The sequence below is a fragment of the Drosophila simulans genome, chromosome 3R, assembly GCF_016746395.2.
Source record: "Drosophila simulans strain w501 chromosome 3R, Prin_Dsim_3.1, whole genome shotgun sequence".
Lineage (NCBI taxonomy): Eukaryota > Metazoa > Arthropoda > Insecta > Diptera > Drosophilidae > Drosophila > Drosophila simulans.
Window position 1 is genome coordinate 9,856,647 of NC_052523.2, and position 23,015 is coordinate 9,879,661.

Consider the following 23,015-nt stretch of genomic DNA (forward strand, 5'->3'; position numbering starts at 1 on the left):
AAACTTTTGCATGATTTTTGTGCTGCTTTTTTACTTCACATTTCATTTTCTTGTTAGCAGCGCGAAGTCTTTGATGGCGCATATCCGAATAGATAATGACAATGGCTCATCTGGGCATTTGGAGGGCAGGGAACTGGAATGGAAACCTGCAATTACACCAAAATCCACCGCCATTCCCTCCCCGCTCTCTTAGTCCACCTCTTGCTCTCGGTTCAGTTGAAACTCATTGATTTAATTGCAAGCCATTTCCTGGTTGTGTTTGATGTGGAACTCCAGATCCGACTGGGATCGGGACTGGGCATACACATACATGTGGCTCGGATGAAATAAGCCGCTTAGGCACTGATTACACTTTGGCCGCAACTAAGCGCCGCCATCGTGGCTCCCATTCAAGCAGCTCCTGATGTGGTCAAAACAGAGTTCACTCAAAGGGGCGGGCCCTGTGCGGGTCAATGGAAGAACGCTGAGAATAATATTGTAACACAATCCTTAAAGCCAAGGATAAGAAGAGATTAATCAGTTTACTCGATTTTAAGTGCTGATTTCTGATTTTTCACACATTTTTAGTATTTATTAGGAAGATTTTATGTAAAATTCCACTTTAGCTTGAAGGTAATTTGCTTTCAGTGTATTGAAGTGCCTTGGGCTGCCTCGATCAATAACATTTCATTCACCAAATATGACGAGCCGTGGCAGCTACTGTAATTACACCTTTGCCAACCCATCAAATATCATCTCCAAGATTCATTCATCTAGCTATTGATTCTTGGATCTATCCACTTGTCTGAGTGGCACACCGTAAATCGACCAAAAAGAAGAAAACATATATTTAATTCATAGTTTTGATTTAATTTTGACCCGTCAAACATTTCTCTTTGAATTTCTTTGCAGGCCCTAAATGGATTTCTAATGATACTGACATGCGAAGGCGAAGTCTTCTTTGCCACGCACAGCATCGAGAGCTATTTGGGTTTTCATCAGGTAAGTGCCACCAGCCTCTAGCCCCTCAGACTATCCTATCCGCTCTCTCTCGCCGCCCGTTTTTTTTTTTTTGATTGATTTTAATTGCCGACGGTTTTCATACAGACCCCTGTCCGTCTGTTTTTTGGGTCAATCTCTGAATTGCGGAAGCGGTCCGAGAAAAAGAAAACACTTTGGCCCAGAATCACCAGCGGGACAAAAATAGATATCATTACCCAAATGTGTTGTATTAGTTTAATGGTGAATTTCACCTGAACATATTATGATTCTCTTAAAATCAGAGCAGGAAAAGAACAAACAAAAGAAGTTCACGTAAAGAGATAAATTGAAAAGGAGTTAGGTAACCTGATTGTCGGTCCGTCTGACCCAAATCCAGAGCTTCAATTGAGGCTTTGGTCCTCGGCCAAGTTGTCTGAGCTGGCCATGCTCAGAGGGAACGGACCTGAATCGATTCGCGGGCCCGACAGATCGTAAATTAAAATCAGATTGCGCAATCGCTGGGAATCTCCCCTTGAAGCCGCAGCTGCAGTAGCGGGGCGTGGCCAGATTGATTCCGATGCAGGCACGCCGATTTGAATTCGGGCTCCTTCGGCAGCATGTTTGGGGTACACCTTCATTGTAGTTTTTTGCCTACTTTATTGTCGAATGGAAATTGAAATTGTAGTTAGCATCCGCCCGAGTTTGTTTTCTCTTTCTTTTTTTTTTCATTTTGTTTTTATTTTCCATCGAATTTAGTTGTAAATGTGTAAAGCGGCACATGCCACGCCCCGTTTGGCAGCTCAATTAAAAGCGTAGCCCGGCTTAACGTTCGAGAAAATCAGTTGGGTTTGTTTGCTTTCCTGGTGTTCGCAGAAAAAAAAAGGCAGCAGAATGGGAGGGACGGGGAGAATCCCTTGTAGCCCCCGTCAGGCGAACCTTCCTGCTCCTGGCGCGTGCAGAATTTATGTCTCAATTTGTGGCCAACATGGGGCGCATTTTCAATTTGCGCGCATTTTGATTTATACGCCCCAAAAACCCCGGGCGAATAAGAGAGCGCATGAGAAGCGAGAAGCGGCGTGAGAGCGAGAGCAGAATCAATAAGAATCCCCAGGTGACTGACCCCTGACCAATATATATATCAATACTCCACAGTCGGACATCGTCCACCAGTCGGTGTACGAACTGGTGCACTCGGAGGACCGCGAGGAGCTGCAGCGCCAGCTGCTGTGGAACAGTTTCCTGCCCGCCGACATGTCCAGCATGCAGCTGGCGGAGACCCTGGCGCCGGACAAGGCGCTCTACCTGGAGCGCAGCTTCACCGTCCGCTTTCGCTGCCTGCTGGACAACACGAGCGGCTTCCTGCGCCTGGACATCCGCGGCCGCATCAAGGTCCTGCATGGCCAGAACCGCAAGACGGAGGAGCCACCGCTGGCACTCTTCGCCTATTGCACGCCCTTCGGGCCGCCCAGCCTGCTGGAAATCCCGCACAAGGAGAACATGTTCAAGTCCAAGCACAAGCTGGACTTCTCCCTGGTATCCATGGACCAGCGCGGCAAGCACATCCTGGGCTACGCGGACGCCGAGTTGGTCAACATGGGCGGCTACGATCTGGTGCACTACGATGACCTCGCCTATGTGGCCAGCGCCCATCAGGAGCGTAAGTATACAGTTCAGCAAGTCAGTTGAATTTTAAGTAAGCTTCTATTTTCTGGTTTTCCATAGTCCTGAAGACGGGTGCCTCTGGCATGATCGCCTACCGTTACCAAAAGAAGGATGGCGAGTGGCAGTGGCTGCAGACGAGCTCGCGTCTGGTCTACAAGAACTCCAAGCCGGACTTTGTGATCTGTACGCACCGCCAGCTGATGGACGAGGAAGGCCACGATCTGCTGGGCAAGCGCACCATGGACTTCAAGGTTAGCTACCTGGACACGGGACTGGCGTCCACCTACTTCTCCGAGGCTGACCAGCTGGTAGTGCCGCCCAGCACCTCCCCCACGGCCCATGCCCTGCCGCCGCCGGTGACGCCAACGCGTCCAAATCGTCGCTACAAGACGCAGTTGCGCGACTTCCTGTCCACTTGCCGCAGCAAACGCAAACTGCAGCAGCAGCAGAACCAACCGCAAACGCAGCAAACCTCACCACTTGGGGGTCAGGTGGGGTCCCCTGCTCCGGCTGTAGCCGTGGAGTACTTGCCCGATCCGGCAGCTGCAGTGGCCGCGGCCTACTCCAACCTTAATCCCATGTACACAACCTCGCCGTATGCCAGTGCCGCAGACAATCTCTACATGGGCAGCTCCATGCCGGCCAACGCCTTCTATCCAGTCAGCGAGAACCTCTTCCATCAGTACCGGCTGCAGGGCGCCGTCGGTGGCTACTACACGGATTATCCGCACTCCGGCGCTCCAGCCTCAGCTTACGTAGCTAATGGATTTCTCTCTTACGACGGATACGCCATTGCCTCCAAAGCGGACGAAAAGTGGCAAGAGACTGGGAAGTACTACAGTGGCTACAGCAGCGGCTATGGAAGTCCAACATCTACGCCACAGGTACGAAAAGTCAGTAACATTACCATAACCGATAAAAACTTTAAAGATAGCATTAACTTTGCATCGGAGGACAAAGCTGCAACCATTGACTAATTCGACTTCCTCTTACAGCAAATTCCTCTAAAGACGCCGAAATCTTCACCCCAGGTGATGGAGGTGATATCTTGCTCCTCGGACGGGCCATCACCTGTGGGCGGAGCCACGCCCAACGGAGTCGGAAGCGTTACGCCCAAAGTTGAGTTGGCCGGAACAACGGCGGCAGCAGCAGCGGGACAAGATCCCTACGAGCGTCAAACGGTGCTGATGTGGGGCACCACGCACTCGAGTGGGGTACCGCTAAATAGTCTTCATGGCGGACGAAGTGGAGCCGGAAACCCTGCCTCACCACAGCGATCCACTCCTCTGGCCAACGGATTGGGCTACGCAAGCGCCAATAATAACAACAACGATCTTGAACCTGCAACGGCTGCCAAGTGGAACGGAACAAAGGAGCTGCCGGGCAAGTCGGGAAGTGCCAGTACGCCGGAGAGCTACCAGATGCAGCATGATGACTCCGGCCTATACTCCGCCTCTTCGCACACAACCTCTCCGCAGCAGCAGCAACAGCAGCAGCTCCAGCAATCGCAGCGAGGAGTTGGTTCCAATGTTAGCGCTCCCAGCAGCTCACTCACTAGCACGGGCACAGATCAGCAGGCGGTGCACCCATCCAGTTGCCACCAACAACAGCAGCAGCAGCAGCAACAACACCATCACGCCCACCCGCATCCGCACTCGCATCATCACCACCATCATCACCATCACCATGAGACGGCGCATCAGCACAGCAGCGAGGTATGGACGCCCGCCTCCTACACGCAGTACTCGCAGTACTTCACGTACCATCATCCGCATCCGCACCCACACCATCCGTCGGCTGGCGGCGGTGGCCATGTTCCGGCCCAGTCGCATCACCTGCACCACGGCCACCGCTAGAAGACGAATAGATTGCACCAGTAATGAAGCACCCGCACTATCTGTACTCACCCACAACCACTCACCTTCTTCTGAAACCAATAGAAACCCACTTCAGTGCACCCAAGTGTGCTCTCTCGCCTGACTACTAACCATAACGATCCTCCCTAGATCATTCTCACCACCCATCATCAGCAACAGTCGCAGCAGCAGCAGCAAACGCTCGCTGGCTACCCGCTGCACCATCAGCTGGTGGGAGTTGGATCAGGATCACCGCCGCCGCCAGTCGCATTGTCCCGCTCGCCCACGACCTTGCCGGCGGTCAGCAGCCTGCTGAATGGATCGGCTTCAGCAGGAGGACCATCGGATATTCCATACCAGCAATTGGCCATTGTGTCTGCTCCTCTGGTGATTTGCGCCGAGGAGGTGGGTGGAGGCGTCAGCAGCATTGGCCGCAAGTCATCCAAGCAGCAACAGTCCCTGCAACACCTGCAGCAGCAGCAGTCGCTGCAACAGCAGCAACATGCAATTTACCAGCAGCAACATCACCACTCGCAGCATCATCCGCATCATCAGCTGCTCTATCCGGCGAACATTACGGCGCACACCGCGCTGGCTTATGCCCCGCCCACGGCCGGAGGCGCATATGCCGACGGCAGTCCGCTGCTCTCCTTCTCCGAGGTGACCAACACGCTACTGAACCAGTGAATGCGCAGAGAGGAGGCGGAGAAGGGAACCGTTCAACAGTTTTGCCAAAATGTGGACTATGACTATCGTATCTTCCATAATCTGAACCAGCAACGAATGGATATAGCCAGCGCACGCCATTCGTCCACCCACTCCTTGGTTGATTCTCAGAAAACTGCAGCAGCCGCAGCAGAAATAATTTCTATTTATTTTACTGTGATAATTTATAGATACATTGTATTGTATGTGAAACTAGGTTTGCCCATCAACAAATCCAAAACAGCCGTAATAGCCGTATCCAATCTTCCAGGGAATCGGGTATGGGTACTGCAACCTTAATCAGCACAAAGTTACGAAGCCGATCCCCGTTGATCCCAAGCAATCATGGGTAGATGGCGGTTAGCATCGACATTCAATTTCAGTTGTAGTTACAACCAAAGATTTCTCTAACTTATACTTATCGTTTTAGCATAATACGATCCATCCAATTGGCTTCGGTTTGTAGCGCCAAACTTTAGTTACATTTTAGTTACACTCGTGATCGGAGTGAGAAATAAATGCCTAAACGTTGCGATTAAGAGTGCTTAAGTAGCATTTAAGTGAATAACAGATGCTTGTATCCATATTTAATTGAACTTTAGACGTAACGAGTAATGCAAGATAAAGTAATTTTCATGATTCCTATCGTTTAGCAAGTAACTAAATTAATCCGTAAGCGGATATACCCGCATACATATATTGTATTGTATGTTTAAAGTTTTCTTGAAATTTCTAGTCGCCCGCATAAAAACATTTACTTATAAACTAAAAAAATATCATGAGATACCCTTTGATGGTATAAATATTTTGCAATTCGGCAGGCATTACTGTAGGTAGTCTGTACTACCGACTATTGGTAACCAGCAATGTATGAGCTATCCAACATTACAGCTTAAGCATTGATGATTGATTATGTATTGGAAAAAATATATATTTAAATTGTAGATAATCTGTCAGCTAATAAACGAAACATTTAATAAAATCTCAATTATAAATTTATAAAAGAATCCCGAGTGCACGTAAAGCGCGCCTATCCAAAACAATCAGATCGAAATAAATCTAGAAAATAATCGAATTACTAAATGGTCTTTTAATTCAACATCCTTGATCGAAACCAGTTGTCATGCAGCTCGTAGCAATTTTTTGGTACCTTAAAGGTACAACCGATTCTTTTGCCCATTTTGCCCATGAGTATGCCACAAATATGGCATCTATGAAGTAGCCCCAAAAATATGCCACGAAAGTCTGGTAACAGAAATAACGTTGGAATCGAAGTCTATAAAATACTAAAAATTTGAATTTTATATTAATTCCTGTTGCAGCATTTGTTTTACATAAAAGTAACTTCTAGTGTTAATTCTGTTATTTGCATTTAAAAAAACGGAAATTATATAAATAAAGCATTATACATATAAAGCAAGAGAAAATGCGTAGCGGGTTTTCGAGTCAAGTGAAAATGACTGCAATCAGGAATTGATGACTAATACTATAAAGCTCTCAATAATTGGTAATCGGTTACGTAAAATAGGGCCTCATACAATATAATCCGTTTAGTAGATAGTAGTAGTAGTAGTAGTCTGACGTCAACCCGATCTGTAAGCACTTGGTTTTCCAAGGCGCAACAATAGTAAATCACCATTTTCCATGGAGCAATTGCCATTCAACCGCAAGCCATTACCATCTCCAAACTTAATTGGAGGCTTTACTGCCTTTTATAATTGACGACGACAACGTGGCACACACACGCGACACACAAAAGTTATGATTGACACCTAACAATCATATTTTCCTGGCAATATGGATAATGGAAAGCATTCAACAGATGCTGGGCGCAGATTTAAAGACTAAATAAGAAGTACAAAAGCATTATCATCCGGCGAAGCGGGAGCGCCCCAAACTCGACTTGAATACCAAGCAATCCGATGTGGGCTGCGTTGTTTACGCTCGATATTAAATGAATTATTCTGCAGCCATACTCATTCGCATTATCCCAAGACCAAACATATCCAGTGTGTGTTTTGGGCCTCGAAAGCAAACCAATTAATCACTCACACCAGTTCCTATGTGCGATACAATTGAACCGTTGAACCAAATTCACATTGAAGATATTTGTCGATCTGATGGCTTCATTGTTGAAGAGGCTGCCGAGCACTTGACTTGTATTTCTTGTGTGCCCTCCGGGCAACCTGAGGCTAGGAGCTGCTCCTCCGCCATTGCCAAGTGAAGGTCGCGCTTATGTAGTTTACCAGCCGCAATGGGAAACAATGGATGTGTATGCTACCTTTTTGGCATTTCAGAACAACCCCTGCCCTCACAGAAGTCGAGGCAGCAAGTGAATGGCAGTTGGCCAACAAATTGCCGATGCTCATGCTCTGCTTGGGAAATTTGAAGAGGCGCCCAAAGTGTCAATATGACTTCAAAAATAGCCGACCCAAGTCCCCCCAACCCCCCAGTTTGGGTATATGACTATTCAAATATACTGCTTGTTAACTATGGTCGTTACGGTCATTTTATTGTTTGGTGGCCAGTTCGTGTCTTGAGTCTTTCGATTGACGCATCTTTTGAGATCATTCTCTAATAGATTGCAGCCACAGCAGAAAAAGAAACTCGAACCGAAATAGAAATAAATTCAACAATTAACAAAGTGCGCCGTTTGTTTACTTTGATTTACTTAACGTTTTTTTAATTTTTTCTCCTTTTGTTCCATCTTTGTGCTGCCGATGCTGCTTGCACTGCTGGCTTTGGAGCATGACCTTTAATTGTCGTGCTGTACATTGTGCCATGGGCGTCTTGGTAGGTCCGTCGCAGATCGAGATGGAGATCGAATTGGAGAGTGGAGTCGAGGAAGCTGGACCATCGAGCATCAGAAATGCCTGCAATTGAACTTCAAATCCGATTTGGCGGCTGCCTGTGTAAGTGCAATAAAATGCTGCCAAAGGTGATAATCTTGGCTTATTCATTGCTCTTGATACTCGTCACTTAAGGTCAATGATATGGCAGAGCTGACCGCACGCCGGACGCGAACGTGATCATCATCGCTCAGTAGACTCTGCGAACTCCGCTGGCCTTGCTGCATTGTTGGTTTGACAAATTTGTAGCAACTAGCAGCTAGTCGACGAGTTTTCCACTTTGCTTGTGACCACCGGATGCGGCTATCATTCGAGTTACTTCTTTGGTCGTTTGCGGCACAGATGTTTACCTTTCCTCTTAGCACTTTGCACGTTGAACTTGTGCGTATACGCAATAATTTCCATATGACTCGCCCGTTATCAATTATGTGCGCTAAGCTGCTTCACTTTCGATTTCAATTCGCAGCACGACGAACAAACTTTTAATAAACGTGTGAATCTGCCCCCACGGGCTGCCTTTATTTGCTCAGTCGTAAAGCTCTTCACTGGAACCAAAAACCGGGGACCTTGTCAAATAATCAGCTCTACGAGAGGAGAACTGCCTGAGTAACGACTCCGACTATTGGCATGAATTATGTGGAATTGCACCAATTTGGCAATTAAACATGTGTAGTCCCCGAGTGGGTGGAAAGCAGGGGGTTTTTAAGTCAAACAGAGACAGAAAGAGAGAGAGAGAGACAGAGACAGCGGCAGAGGAGATTCAGTGAGCATAAATGGCAGATACAAATGTTTGTAGCCGCTATAGAGGCTCACCGACCTTCAATGGAATCACAGCCCGAGATGATGATGATGACACACCTATGTACATACGTATTTTGGTGTGTAAATTCTGCTGTGGGTCCCACACCTTCTCACTGTTCTTTTTGCCATGACTGGAGTGAACCCCTTTGACATCGCGGCTAATTGCACAAACGAGCAGAGCAGGGCAGCTGAGAATCGAATTCCAAGTTCGTGATATGTAAGAATTAAAAGTCAAAGAATGTCGATCACGGGTACCCAGAACTCCCACACCGACTTCAAATTAATTTTTGGCGGCTCCACAATGCATTATCATCTCATCAAGCCGTCGTTAGTCACAATGTCTTGCAAACCTCTGCGCTGCGAAACTTTAGTTGTTATTAAAATTGTTGTGTTAATAATTTAGTTGTGAGCAAAGTATAGTTTTGAGAACTTTAATTCATGTTGATTTATTACTCAATTTAGTTCAGTGAAAGAAGGAACAAAGCTTTTGGAATTTCAATTTAAGTAGATCCAGTATACTTAATTTTAAATAAATAAAAATAATTATGGTTTTTAATTTAACTATAGCTCATCATCTGAATGATGATTATTAGAAATACCGCGCAGTACATGCTTTTAATAACTACACGTGACAATAAAACTCATCAATGACTTGTTTTTGTTTTGTCAGCATAAAAAATGGTTTGATTTGGCTCCCGTTATTTACAATTTAAATAAGAGCTTTTGCATTTTTTGGCCGCAAACCTTGCTCGCGCCATCAGCGCTGATTGCGAGTCTTCAGCTGTGGTCGAGTGTTGTTGGCGCTAAGATTGACCTTAAAATCGGATATTTTTTTTTTGGTAGGGATGGTGTGTCAAATGGACCTCCAGCTGTCCGCTGACTAGCTACCGAGTGATGATACTGCTGGTACGGTAATGCTGCTTCTGTGGCATCGGCAAGTCATTGCTCACCCAATTTCAAAATATTAATAACTCACACACTGGTGCACGAAAAAATGGGGAAAATATGAGTAAAAAAGCTTGCATTAAATCCGCTCTAAGACAATTCCATTGGCATTCAGCGTGTGGCTCAAATTTCACTAATCACCGAACCTTCCTCAATCACTGCCCCCTCTGTGGGATCAATCATCCGATCGATCGAATTCGGGTTTCGAATGCCGCACTGAAGGTCGCCCTCCATCGATTCGTCTTCGGCAGCTCGAAGATGAATTACATTTACATTTCGTTACTGTAATTGCTAACGAATTGCAGGCAGGAACCCACATGATGTATTACAAACACACACACACAACACACGATCAAAAGATCTCCTTGAGGTAAAGGTCATATTCAATTGACATTGTCTAAAACGAATTTTGAGTCAGTTACTACTTTCCCACATACACGGGAGGTTATCAGAACTTTTCGAACAACTGAAAAATCGGAAGTCTTGAACTCAACTAGAAATTTTCGAGGCAGTTGTAGTAATTACTTTAGTTTAGGGAGAGCTAGAAACTTTCAAGCACCAACACCATGGACACCAACACCATCAACCCTGAGGACGACTGTAGTAACATCTCCAACAAGGATGTGGAGACCGATCCGGACCAGGAGCTCCAGACCTCATCCGAAATCCAGACACCGGAAACACCGCAGACAGGACAGCGCAAGCTGATGGACACGCCCATTCGGGTGCGAGACATGATCAACCTTTACAACTTTGCCACTCAAAAGAACCAGGAACTGGAGATGGCCAAGTCCCTTTACTTTGGCGCCATGTCAGAGGAAGCCCAGAGAACGGATCTAGAGGGCGGTAGCAGCCTTTGCAACATGTCCATGTCGGAGGACAAGGAAAAAGAAAAGTGAGAGTTTAGGTGCGCCTTTTATACTGCCTCGACTAATCAGTCAATCTTACTACAGTGAGAGTGTCCTTCGAGTGTCCAAGGAGTCTGTAGTCTTCCAATCGCCCAATGGTGAGCTTCCGTCTGATCCGAATACAGTAGAAAGGTCCTATCAAAGCAAAACCACAATTCGACACACTAATCAAGGTGGGTAAACTATAAAATATTTAACATAAAAGTCAATACAGAAAATGTATATATAACTTATACTACTTGCATTTCTTTACACGTTTGGCTTAGAGATTATTTTTTTTAAATAATAATATTTCCTCCCAAAGGCGTTCGGATAATCATCGACATATTTTTTGATAAAAAAGATAACGAGATAGACATTGTGGGCAGCCGCGTGGAGACTGACATCCCCGAGAGCCGCATCCTGTCCGATTTCCAGCAGCATGCGCTGGACATGCAGAACCAGGAGCAAAAGCCGGAGATCCAGGATGGGTCCAGTACCCCCAAATCCACTTAGACTAGTCCCAGGTACCCAGGAGATAACTCACTAAATTCCAGGTTACAAAGGCTACAAAAAGTTTTTATGTATGTGTTATTTTCTTTATTTTTGAAAATATTAAAGCAAAAAAAAAAGAAAAAAAACAATACAATATAAACCATCGATTGACTCCCGACACTCTCGACTTTAGCTTCCTCTCAGTTCCATCACGAAAATGAAAATGGCTAAAGTGGGAAAGGTGAAGGGGAAAGAAGGGGGAATGGATGGGTGAAACCCAACGCCCATCGAAAATGAAATCCAGCAACTGAATGGGGCAACACACGACTGCGATGAAAACCTCAGTGCCCCAAACCGCCTCGTCTGTTTTTCTGGCTTTTCCGCGACAAAAGGGCTTTGAGGAGTAAATAAACGACTTGAATTGAAAAACGAAGATGAAAATGGAAAATGGAAATCTTCGCTTACAAAACCCAGCCGCCAGAAATCTGACAACGATGCCGCCAAAAAAGCCAGCCGAATCGAGCGAATCTGAGATGGGGAAAATGATTTCACAATTTGGCGCCCAATCTGGTGCAGATCTCTTTTAGCCCCACTCGATTGCTCTATTTAGCCCACTTCTTTTGCCCCCTCACCCATCTGGCAAAGTGGCTTTAACGTAAACGTTCCAATAAATTAGACAAATAAACACCGGTGGGTGAAGGGTTGCCCTAAACGGTGGCATTGCAAATGCTAATAACGTGCAATGAAAATGAAAACGTAGCTGTTAACGGTAAATTGAAACTGAGAATCTAGCTGAAAAGCTGAAAAACTGAAAAACCGAAAATGAAGCTGCAATGCAAACGCTTCGCTGGCTGAGGGGCTCAAAAAACCCGATTGAACTTCGTTAACTGGCCGAGAAGATTTGGCACAGTGGCATCAAACGAACCAACTTATACAGCCTCATAAATAATATGATTTAATATGGTTTAATAACTAAAAACCGCTGCTAAATTCCAAACTTACATCATTTGGCAAGCTTATTTGCCCGCATCTGAAAGTATTTGCATAGATTTCTTTACAAATGAACAGAATTTTCTCTCACGCATGTGGGCGTCTGGATCGCCCACTGTGCGCCGATGACGAAGCTCCGCTTGGCGCTTCTCCAGCGGAGACCTGGTCTGTAGCGGGCGGCCTAATGGGAATCTTAAACCGAGCTGGGTGCACTCGGAGTCTTCAGTTCAAGACGCGACTTCGAACGAAGCGGTTGTGTTGTACCGGGCGAATTGCGAACCCTCAGATACAAGATACAAACTTGGATACGTTTTATAGGCGCGCTCCATTCGAAAAGGACTGTGAAATGATGTGCTAAAGTGTTGATGGCATGTCTATATAGTATCAAAGCAAATAATTTATGCGAACCAATTCGGTTGCTGGCGGTGTGCGATTGCTCTTGACTTTGTTTCCAAGCCAATGCAATTGCATTAGCAATCTGAGCTTGATGCACTCCGAGTGCTGCTGACATTTGATCTTTGCAAAGATCACATCGCACTGAATCACCAACTCGCATCGGATGTGTGAAGAGGTCCGCGACCATATGGAATATATTTTAGCACACCACCTACGGCGACAATTAGTTTGTACAATTTAAGATACTCCGTCAACTGGAGACGCGGGCGAAGGTGAGCCCGCCGCCGATCGGTTGGAGTCGACATCGGATTCGACATCGGCATCTCGAGCCCAACATCTAAGATCTTGTGCTTGCATCTTAATAACTTCCTCTTCTCCATCCAGTCGGGGGGTCCAATCGAAAACAATTAGAAAAATGCCAACTATGGCTGGGCGAAATATCTTGAGTCTGGCCCTGCCGTAATCGTAATCAACCTGTAATGCCAACTAATTGGCATAATTGTTGCTGCATCTCGGCTATTATTTGCCGTTTGAGCATCTTCGAGTTAGATTCGCAATGCTCTTTCAATGGAAATGGCTGGCAAAAATGTCAAATAGGCTTCGCCTTACTGGCCACAAGGCAACTTAAAAAAAATTGATGAAAAAAACCGCGAAAAAAGCAACCAAGAAATAAAACTGCAACCAGCATCACGAGTTCAACCCGAGGAGGATAAAGCGGTAAATATTTTCCGTTGTCAAAAAGGTCAAGACAGGGAAAAACCGCCAAACTAGATGCCAGTTCAGTATTGTTCGCTTTTGGTTTTTAGCCATTTTCCTGCTGCCACTGCTGCTGCTGCTGCTACCACACGCACTTGGCTCGAATGGCTGCTGGCCACAACTTGCCACAAATGTTGCGGTTAGCATTGAGCCAGATGATCTCGTTAGCTGAAAAGTATGAGATTTTATTGGGCAATTGAACTTTGCAGCTCAGCGATATGATGTTCCTCAGACCCGCTAACCTAATAAATTATACGACGCCTGTTATGGGCAAATTATGGCTATGCCTCTAAAAAAAACATTTCAATTACCCGTAAACTTAATTGCAAAAGTACACTTAAAAGTTAGTTTAAATGGCGGAGCGAATGTATTAATGTTAATACCTTATTTATTGTCAGACGTTCATTTTATGCATTTAAATCGCGAGATATATTGCCCATTATTATTTTATTTCGAAATCGATATATTTTTGTCGTTAACTAACAAACTATACAATTCCTTTTGTTTTGGTTTTAAATAAAAATAAAAAGTAAACATGGAGAAGTCATTTATGCAAACTTTCCTCTAATCAGCTAAGTGGATTTTTAATTAAAACCAAATTTTTTACGTAAACAGTGTGGGTGCATGCAAAGTGAAACAAAAAGAAGTCATAAAAATGTGTAGTAAAGTTTATTGCCTAATGTTTTGATCGTTAGACCGCATTAGCGCAACATAAAAATCCAATTCTTTTTATAACAAATTTCCTCCTCAGAGTCTTTTTCCAGCAATCTGATAGCTTCTACTTGATCATTATCAGTATTTCTTATGTTGCACTTGTGTCAAAAACAAGTGATGACGCAGATAATAAATATCAACAACATTAAATCAAAGACTTGGGAAACTTTAGATGTGTCTACACCGCAAGACGAGTCTCGAAGTGAGACTCAAATTAGTTCTAGGCATAAAACTTGTTCACCATACTTGGAACAGCATTATAAACCTACGGAAGACGTTCTTGACCCAAGCGGATATTCATAAAGTTAAGAGCCTTTGCCGGACAAGTCAATTTCGACCAATTTGGTTACTATAAACGGTCATAAAGTGCAGTTTCCATTTTGGAGCTTTGTTTGCGACTGCGATTGACAGTTTTATCGGTGTGACTACATGTTGTTGTATTTCTTTTTTTTTGGCGAGGAGCGGAGTGGCAAGTGGCAAGGTCGCACAATTGAATTGTAGGTGGAGGTCGAGGCAGAAACGGGGGAAGAGCCAGCGACAGCGTTGCAAATTCTGTCAGTCAATAAAGCGGCACCAACTGCAGAAGTTAATGTTTTTTAAATTACACATACAATTCATTACGAAAGCGTTGAATCGAACAAACAGCTTGAAGGCGAAGAAAATTTTCAAATGGTCTCTTCGTAGTGACAAAAAAAATAAACCGACCAGCAGATACATTGTTATCACCCATAGGTGATTACCTATGAGGAGATATTTTTGGGAAAGTTATTACTAAAGTAAACAGAGCCCGGTTACGCAAAGATTGGCAACAAAAGACGCATTACTATTATATGTATATGGCTATGGGTGGAAAGGAATGGGTATTAAGATGCGAGCCGCTATTGTGTAAGGCAATTAGCGCCAACTTATATGCCCTGCCTGCACTTTCCCATCAATTGTGACCAGCGACCATTCAATAACATATTAATAACTTTCAGTTTCAGTTTTTTAGCCCTCCATCGTGAGATCCCTCCCCTTCCAACAATCCCCGGAGCCACAGAGAACAATCGGCGAAATGTTGGCACAAACGCAAATTATCCCAACGCCATGGCGACTTTTGACCCTGGCTTTGTTCTGCTCAGCTTTATTTTTGGCCAGTGAGGTAAGTCCGACTTATACCCTTAGCCGGGCTCAATCGGGGAATTCGAAAGATATGCCAGCGGAGATTCCGTTGGCGAATGCGATGCGCACGTGAGAGAGCATTGAAATGCAAATCGCGGAATTGTATAAATATTTAAACGCCGTATTTGTTCAGCGTGGAAGGTGCTTATTATCTTCCTTCCGAAGATTGCAATAATTAATAGCTAAAATATCGTAAACATATCGTACAATCAATGCTAATGAAGCTCGCCTGAAGTGTATTTAGCGAAATTTAATATACAATAATTCTCACCTGCCCCTCAACAATAAAACCATCCACAGAAATGTTAATCCGTTAAGACTGTGACTATCATTATCATTCATGGCGTGACCCTTCAATTGAGTTTCAGTTGTGTAAATCAAAAGTGGTTGGGAAATTCTTTCCATTACTATTGCCTGCCCATCGAAAACTTTTACAAATTTCTAAATATTGAATACCAACCCAACTTGGAGTTTCTTAAGTCAAATTCTAATTACGTTTTTTCAATAAATACTACATTTTTGTATACAATGTGAAGACAAGTACAAAGTATTCGATCGTATCTTAATAAATTGCAAATTAAAAGGCAAGTCAAGAAAGCAAGTTACCAGTTTTAATTAAAATATTTTGACCGATTCGTTGATGAGCTTACATAAATCTATTTTAACAAGAACTCTTATTCATAAATTAAATAGAAAATGTACCCCAACAAACATTTGAAATTAATCTAAAGAAATGACTACAATCTTAAATCAAGGTATACAAATTTATGTATATTAACTTGTTAATCTGATTACAATGTGTAAATCCTATAGAATAGATTAATGACAAATTAATTACACGACTTGAAAAGTGCGAAGCAATGGGGCGCCGTAGCCATGGAATACATTGTACAAATTACCATAAAATACTGTCAATTAATTTGTTTAATTTTTTATCTTTGACACTGTCATTCTGGGGAGTAATAATATTATTCTTCAGAAGTTAACGCTTACCAGATTTTAATTTGAGGGCTTTCATTCTGCCACACAAAATCCCCTGTGGAGGCACTACCGACAAATGTTCGTTGTGCTTGCCACCGAATCTTCCGAGCTTCCCAAGTCACTTCTTTGAGCAACGGCGGAAAATGTTGTAATTTTGCGCTCTTTACGCTTTGTTTCATTTTTAATTTATTCTATGTGTGTACGAGTGCATCCAATCCACAATTCACACACAGGCCGGCAAAGATACACATGATTCAGAGAAGCAAAGGTCTCGAGACAAATGCGAGTGTATATCAAAGACAAAAGACTCCGCTGACCAAGTGACCTTTTTTCCAACTCGTCTGACACTTTTGCAGAAATGGAACACACACTGCCAGCCAAACTACAAAAAACCAAAAACAAAAACTGAGGGAGAATAGTGTGTTGATTGTTTTCGCCATTTGCATACAAGAAATTAAAACGAAACCCAAGTCGAGGATGAAGTTGTGGCTGTTATGTAACGGACGAGTGGGCAACTGGGCGCAGAATGTGTGTTTTAGTGCGGCCCGTAAATATGCCTGAAATGAAATTGAAGAGCGTTTCAAATTATGGCAAATCGCCCGAAATGAGAAACACAAACAGCTCCGTCTCGTGAAATGGAAATCTTGACTGGGCCTTGGATTGTGCCTTGTGCCTGTCTAGGGGATTGCACAATCTGGTTTCCTTAAGTGATTCCCTGTCGTATTAGGAATGATTACCCTCCAGATAGTTCCCCTCAACTCCTGCACTTTGTGGAGCTATTGAGCTTTCCATCTAAGGGAAATATCAATTGGGTTTAAAGAGCTTCTAGTATGAGGGGACCATCTCACCTTATAGGTAACCCATTCAAACCCAACTACTTAAATTGATTTAGGGACAATACAATTACCGATCTTCGTATGTGTATTTAAAAGACCCGATTACCTAAACCTTTTTTATAGCCTATTACGAGTAACGAAAATTAAATGAAGAGGCCTTAAATCTTATTGCCAATAGCTTTGTTAATTAGATATAATGGTTGCTTGCTTAATTAAATAATTATGTACTATAAACAAACATTCTTAAGTTTAATTCATATTTAAACATAAGTTACTAAACTTTGACAGAGTGAAAGGAACTCGCATCTATGAGATATAATTGGGAGATAAGAAGGCTTCCGAGTATAATCTGTAATCGGCCACTTTTGATGGAGGCTTTCGCAGTCCCAAGACTTTCGGAGTAGCCAAATAAATGACACAAAGATCGATATCAACGAGTACTCGTGCCCAGCATGTGTGAATATGAATGGGAATGTGAGTGCTGTAAGCATAAGGTGTACATTTTGGGCTTCAGGCTGGGAGTTGGGGTCCCAGGCCGCAGGTTGGATTCGGATGCTGCCCTGACTTGGGCCCAAAGTGATGAATTGACGCGATGTCATAACTTGGCACATGGTGCCACGGCTTCTTGCATCAGTCGACCTGTGCTGCTGTGTGAAATGTCAACTTTATTTTTAGTCGGTTTTTGTGGAAATTGTTGTTGTTTCCCTCTGATGTGTCTAATTATAATGAAAAAATTTCACGTCGACAGTAGCAAATTATAGCCCAATGACTTATCGAAATCTGCCACTGGATCTACACCTATGTACATGTGCAGAAGCTTCCGCCCAGTCCGTGAAAAATATTTTCCCAGCATTCCGAACAATCTATGAAATCATGGATCTCTCAACAAAAAAGGTTGTGTAAGGTCTACTGGACAACCCAAATAGAAATCCAAAATAACTCGCTGACAATGGAAGTTTCTGTTGAGGCATACTGACCAGAATGTTTTGCTTAAGATTAAACCCCTATGTTCCATTCTTAGTATTTATAAACACATGCGAAATTAAGAAATTAATTAAATTTTGTAGTAATTAAGTAAAATATTATCTAATTGAAATATTTATGATTACTATAATTCCCTGCAGGCTCAAAATGCCATCCCCAAAACAAATCCTTCCTCGCTGCTGATGCAGAAGACATCCTTCTCCTGCGCCGGACGTCCAGCCGGATATTATGCGGATGTGGAGACGGGCTGCCAGGTGTACCACATGTGCGATGGCCTGGGTCGCCAGTTCAGCTACACGTGCCCAAACACGACACTTTTCCAGCAGCGAATGCTAATCTGCGATCACTGGTACATGGTGAACTGCTCCAAGGCGGAGAGCAACTATGCTGCCAATCTCCTAATTGGTTTGTATTATATCCTAAGGAATCATATTAGACTTGACCTCAAAATCTATTTCACAGGTCAGCGGGACAAGCCCTTCGTAAACGACGAGGAAAACAGCTTGCGCACTCCAAGACCCGATCTTCTGGATCGTCCTTATGCGCCCGACTATTCCGGCGAGTCCTTCAGAAGCCAATATAAGGTGATGGTTTTATACTTAAGTGTAGTTGGAAATGATTATGATTTTTGATATTTATACTGGCGTGTTCTTGCAGCAGTTCACTTCCAACCAGAATCAGATACGTGATGAGTCCGTCAAAGGAGCCGGTGCGGGTAAATTGGATCCCCAGATATCGCAGACGCGTTGGCGCATTCCACCACCCAGCCGGACGATCCTTCCACCGGCCTATGAACCGCAAATCGAGCTGCCCAGTGCCCAACCAGCCAAGCCCAGGATACCCGTTATCACTAGCACCACCACAACCACTCGAGCGACCACCACCACCCGACCAACAACCACAACTCGTGCCACCACCACAACGACAACCACTCGAAGACCTCCGGTAACCGTCAGGCGAACGGAGGCCTTGCACAACAGGCGGCCAAGTTTCCAGGATCATGATATGGATGACTTGGGCACCAGCCACAGCACACGGTACAACACCTCGGCAGATTTCAACTCGGCGGAGTCGCCGGTTCGTGAAACGAAACAGTCTAGCACCAAGCTGACCAAGTTCATCAAGCCGCCGTCCAAGATCTACGAGCCACCCTACGTGTACCCCATATACAATCTAGAAGAGTCCCAGACCCAGAACGCGGCAGTCTCCACCACACTGCGCACATCAACGGCGGCTCCCTTCAGTCCTGTTCCAAGTCGCAAGGAGGTCAGCACCACAACTCCACGCCCACTGAGTAGACCAACGACCTTGGCCGGTGTACCCTTCTCCTCAGCCACACACCCTACTACGGTTACGACGGTTGGCGTACCGCCACGTAGCGATAATCGGACTCCAGCTCCGGCTCAGAGCTTCCGCCTGGCCACGCCCACCAGCACTGCAGCACCGCCATCGCGCCCGGCACAGTTGCCCTTCAACGATTTACTGCCGCCGTTCGTGGACTTTGTGCCCCACGATATAGCTACCACCCAGGGACCCCCTATTTACTACGAATGGAAGGTGCCCTCGAACGGTCTTGAGCCTCCCAAATTAGACCCACCCATTGGTGTGGATGGACGTGAATATCCCGAGACCACTGGAGACTACGGGGTCACCAGCAAGCAGGATGTATTCAACGCCCGTCTGAACGATATTGGAAGCCATCAAAAGAAGCCAGTCCAGATAACCTCGCCGCTCCAACAGTCGAGTACCAGCCACCGGTTGGCCATCTCGAGATCCATTAAGCCCAAAGAGGAGGAGAAACTGCAGCCGGAACCGGCACAGAGGCGATCCGATGTGGTGGCCAGCTCTACGGATATAAGCCATCTGCGCAAGCAACTGCTCATTCCGGAGTACGCCTTTCCGCTGGAAACCATTGGGCGCACGGGCTATGGTCCTGGTGCAGGAGCAGCGGCTGGGGGCTCCGGATCCAGCAGCGGCGATCTGTACAACTCGTTCCAGCTGAAGATCCCCGAGCAGCGCGCCAAGTGGTTCGGAGAGAACCCCAAGTGCCCGGAGTGCCATCCTTCGTTCGTCCTGCCGGGCACCTGCGAGCCCTGCCTGCGCAGATAGTCCTACTCCCATATCCATTCCCGTCTCCGTCCGTCCCATCGCCCATTATCCGCATCCGCATCTGCTACTAGCCCTAGTATTAGCCTCCGCTGAGAAGTACCGGAGTGAAGCATCCACGCATTTAAGTGTTAATGTTATTGTATATCCGCAGATTAATTATTAAACTACACAAATATGTTTGTGAATGAATTATTTCGCTTGTGGTGGGTCATATGTGTAATTTTATATGCAAAGAATAACTTTTATTAGTTTAGCTAAGAGATTTCAAGGGGTAACCTAAAAAAAATGGTAATTAACTCTTGATAACTAATTTTTCACAATTGTTAAAATTTAGACACCACTGAAACTTTAGAGCTCGAAATTTTGGCAGTCACAACGTAATGATATTTCTGTCTTTATGGTTTTTAGATCCATTTTTCGGTTTTTTCAAAATTTATTCAGATCAGTAAAGTACAGTATTATGGGGGACTGCGCAGATGCAAAATTAGTTAGTCAAGTTACGGTGCCACCAATACCGAAACTTGGCGACATGCACATGTACTGGGTTTGGCGAATGCTGATTAAATCATATCTGAATGCTATAGGTCTTTGGTCTGGAAATCACCCCAAGGAGGTAATCGGCATACTCTTAATAAATATGGTGTTTAAATCTGCACAATTCATTATTTTAAGAGCGCCCACACAAAGTTTGTGCTGCTGAGCACGTTGGAAATATGGGTTGTAAGAAAGGAGTACGATGACATGAGCAGCAGGTCCATTTTCGAAGATCTCGAGGAACGATATGCTGTCACTAACAATAACAAACGAGGTCAGTTGGCAGTGGATGATAGCCTGATTTAAAATCAATAAGATGTGTTTATATTAGATTCTATGTACAGTATTTAATGGCTGCCTGGATTACTACTGTAGTGTAATAAATTTCAAATTAAATAAATATTTAAATATATTTATACATTTGGTGAAAATTGTCGATCTCGGACGGTGGGATATTATATTCATTTAAAATTTGTCATGGTAAGCATGCACAAAATTGTACAAATCAGATCACATTAGCTTAAATCTACTTTCAATGAAATTATATTTTAAATATCAACCGAAATCCCGGCAAATATACCAGTTCTGCTCATTTTGAGCACACCAGTGCTGCCCATCGATTACCACGCGTTAGTGCCTGTGCGCATCTAACGCGTTAGTGTCATTCAACGTTTGACACATCGTTCAATAAAAACAAATCAACTTCGACTGCTTGAAAAGCAGCAGGAATATTTAATACAACGCTGGAACAACTTAAATTTACTACTCCCAAAAGTAGAATTGTATCCAAATTGTAGCTATTTTCAGTCGAGAACCAAGAAGGAGCCTTAAAAATGACACGTAAGTAGGGGCATCATGAAGCCATTTTGTTAATACTGCACAATGTATAAAATGTGCATATAGATCCACATACATATAACTATTTGTCTAAATAACAAATGAACTAGGATTACCTCCAGTGTCATGCAAATTCGTAATCTCTAGTATATGATAAGAGAATTAGTATTTCGACCCGAAAGTAATCCTGGGTTTTCGCATATAGAGTATGCAAAAATCGATGGAGGAGGACATGTGAGCGCCTCTAACCTCTCATAGATTATGTAGATCACATTTAGCACGCGCCACTAACCAGCTGCCACGTATTAACCAATTATAATATCACCAACTTAATAGGCGGCAACCAACGAGACCTGGCCCGCCAGAAGAACCAGAAGAAGCAGGCGGATTTGACCAAGGGAAAGCGAACCGATAACCTCACCGTGGAGCAGAGGAAGGCCAGGTGAGTGATTTACATTTGCAATGGATAATGTATAAGATATAATATTATTAATATACCATCCCATAACGTAGGGACGCTGAGTTAATGCGGGAGAAGCAGAAAAAGAAGGAAGAGGCCGCTGCGGCGGGCACAAGCAAATAGTCAACCCACTGGCTTGATAGAGATCTGGACAACCGGATGCATTTCCGGACAGGTTAGGCTTATAGTCAGTCGTTCGTCAGCCAAGACCCCGATTCGCCCAAGGACCTAGGATAGTTGACCATGTGGTTAGGATGTACATGAAGCAACATACATAATTCACGAGAATTGTATACAACTGCGGATAGATATTACCGGGCTGTACAGCAGGCGACATAGCAATAGCAATAGCAAGTGCCACCCAAGGACTTCGTTTCTGTTCCGGTTTTCGTTCATTTTCGTTTGCAGTGCTGCTGTACGATAATTAAGTAATCTTACATTTTATTTCTCCACCTACCTGACTAAATTATTTACTGTAATGTATATATATAAATTTTCAAATAAAACATAATATGCAGCCGCCAGAAAGACTCAATTATGTGTTATTGTGTTTGACGAAAATATGTATATAGATTATGCCACTCGATAACGGTCGATTGCTAACGAAAATTAACATTAACTAATGAATCCCTTTTCTAGCAAATATGGGCGCCGAAGAGAGAGATATAAAGATTGATAAGCCCAGAGCAATCCCCATAAGTATAGCTCAAGAATGTTAAATATAAACCTCAGATCTTTAAAATCGGATTTTAAATAGGGCGCTGGATGCCACCTACTAAACTTCCTGGCCTGATTTAAGCATGCCCTAATGAGGTATTTAATTTGCCTTGAGTCATGCTGAAATTTGCATACAATGGATTATGGATACTTGGAAATGGCACGATTTGATAAATATGAAAGTAGTTGCATGCCACAGCTTGGCCCACAAAACTATCGCCTAGATGCCAATAAGTCGAATGCTAGCGTTTACCTTTTACGGAATAAATGACCAAAAACCTGGCCACTAACGACTGGCAGATGCACAGAGAAAAACACGCTGCTAAATAAAATTTCAGTTTCAGTTTTAGTTTAATTTTATTTTATTTATGTATAAGAAA

The 23,015-nt window shown here is 44.2% G+C and overlaps 5 protein-coding genes and 1 long non-coding RNA gene across 16 annotated transcripts in view; 5 read left to right on the plus strand and 1 right to left on the minus strand.

Annotated features, from left to right (window-relative positions):
* Window positions 1-6,261, plus strand: part of LOC6727832 (single-minded homolog 1) — a 30,218-nt gene extending 23,957 nt beyond the window's left edge. For 4 of the 7 annotated variants that reach the window (XM_039294899.2, XM_016176590.3, XM_039294902.2 and 1 more), the window contains exons 5-9: window positions 892-981; window positions 2,113-2,617; window positions 2,683-3,515; window positions 3,618-4,337; window positions 4,629-6,261. In XM_039294899.2, the coding sequence (XP_039150833.1) occupies window positions 892-981; window positions 2,113-2,617; window positions 2,683-3,515; window positions 3,618-4,337; window positions 4,629-5,165 (2,685 nt within the window). In that variant the 3' untranslated portion in view covers window positions 5,166-6,261. Of the gene's footprint in view, window positions 1-891; window positions 982-2,112; window positions 2,618-2,682; window positions 3,516-3,617 lie in introns of all 7 variants that reach the window. The other 3 variants (XM_039294904.2, XM_016176587.3, XM_039294905.2) reach the window with 3 other exon arrangements.
* On the minus strand, window positions 4,583-20,764 carry LOC123327298. The gene is made up of 3 exons (XR_006541945.1): window positions 20,462-20,764; window positions 16,467-16,470; window positions 4,583-4,593 (listed from the first exon to the last, which is right to left on the minus strand). It is a non-coding gene; the product is annotated as an uncharacterized LOC123327298 (long non-coding RNA).
* On the plus strand, window positions 10,166-11,309 carry LOC6727833. The gene is made up of 3 exons (XM_016176591.3): window positions 10,166-10,673; window positions 10,732-10,859; window positions 10,991-11,309. Exons 1-3 carry the CDS (start codon window positions 10,345-10,347, stop codon window positions 11,179-11,181), a joined length of 648 nt encoding a protein of 215 aa, XP_016034418.1. The 5' UTR covers window positions 10,166-10,344; the 3' UTR covers window positions 11,182-11,309.
* LOC6727834 (mucin-5AC) lies at window positions 12,327-20,272 on the plus strand. Of its 4 annotated transcripts, none has more exons than XM_039294931.2 (5): window positions 12,327-12,818; window positions 14,994-15,157; window positions 18,119-18,383; window positions 18,441-18,562; window positions 18,636-20,272. In XM_039294931.2, the coding sequence occupies exons 2-5, from the start codon at window positions 15,071-15,073 to the stop codon at window positions 20,085-20,087; spliced, it is 1,926 nt and encodes a 641-aa protein (XP_039150865.1). In that variant the 5' UTR covers window positions 12,327-12,818; window positions 14,994-15,070; the 3' UTR covers window positions 20,088-20,272. The 4 variants fall into 4 exon arrangements, with proteins under 4 accessions (XP_039150865.1, XP_039150868.1, XP_039150866.1 ...); XM_039294934.2 differs by having other exon boundaries at window positions 18,639-20,272; XM_039294932.2 differs by having other exon boundaries at window positions 15,000-15,157.
* Window positions 20,458-21,439, plus strand: LOC6727835. 2 transcript variants are annotated; one of them, XM_016176593.3, is made up of 4 exons: window positions 20,458-20,700; window positions 20,760-20,895; window positions 20,953-21,101; window positions 21,205-21,439. In XM_016176593.3, the coding sequence occupies exons 1-3, from the start codon at window positions 20,485-20,487 to the stop codon at window positions 20,970-20,972; spliced, it is 372 nt and encodes a 123-aa protein (XP_016034420.1). In that variant the 5' UTR covers window positions 20,458-20,484; the 3' UTR covers window positions 20,973-21,101; window positions 21,205-21,439. The 2 variants fall into 2 exon arrangements, with proteins under 2 accessions (XP_016034420.1, XP_016034421.1); XM_016176594.3 differs by lacking the exon at window positions 21,205-21,439 and having other exon boundaries at window positions 20,460-20,700; window positions 20,760-21,021.
* LOC6727836 (putative SERF-like protein) lies at window positions 21,152-22,453 on the plus strand. The gene is made up of 3 exons (XM_016176595.1): window positions 21,152-21,461; window positions 21,795-21,900; window positions 21,972-22,453. The coding sequence occupies exons 1-3, from the start codon at window positions 21,455-21,457 to the stop codon at window positions 22,039-22,041; spliced, it is 183 nt and encodes a 60-aa protein (XP_016034422.1). The 5' UTR covers window positions 21,152-21,454; the 3' UTR covers window positions 22,042-22,453.
* The last annotated feature ends 562 nt before the right edge of the window (window positions 22,454-23,015 follow it).

Excerpts from the sequence above, each read along its gene's own strand:
- LOC6727833 (XM_016176591.3), top strand. The coding sequence starts at position 10,345 with ATGGACACCAACACCATCAACCCTGAGGACGACTGTAGTAACATCTCC. Across the intron at positions 10,674-10,731 it reads GAGGACAAGGAAAAAGAAAA|TGAGAGTGTCCTTCGAGTGT; the intron begins GTGAGAGTTTAG and ends ATCTTACTACAG. Across the intron at positions 10,860-10,990 it reads AATTCGACACACTAATCAAG|GCGTTCGGATAATCATCGAC; the intron begins GTGGGTAAACTA and ends TTCCTCCCAAAG.
- LOC6727834 (XM_039294931.2), top strand. The coding sequence starts at position 15,071 with ATGTTGGCACAAACGCAAATTATCCCAACGCCATGGCGACTTTTGACC. Across the intron at positions 15,158-18,118 it reads CTTTATTTTTGGCCAGTGAG|GCTCAAAATGCCATCCCCAA; the intron begins GTAAGTCCGACT and ends AATTCCCTGCAG. Across the intron at positions 18,563-18,635 it reads CCTTCAGAAGCCAATATAAG|CAGTTCACTTCCAACCAGAA; the intron begins GTGATGGTTTTA and ends GTGTTCTTGCAG.
- LOC6727835 (XM_016176594.3), top strand. The coding sequence starts at position 20,485 with ATGGTTTTTAGATCCATTTTTCGGTTTTTTCAAAATTTATTCAGATCA. Across the intron at positions 20,701-20,759 it reads CTGGAAATCACCCCAAGGAG|AGCGCCCACACAAAGTTTGT; the intron begins GTAATCGGCATA and ends CATTATTTTAAG.
- LOC6727836 (XM_016176595.1), top strand. Across the intron at positions 21,901-21,971 it reads GTGGAGCAGAGGAAGGCCAG|GGACGCTGAGTTAATGCGGG; the intron begins GTGAGTGATTTA and ends CCCATAACGTAG.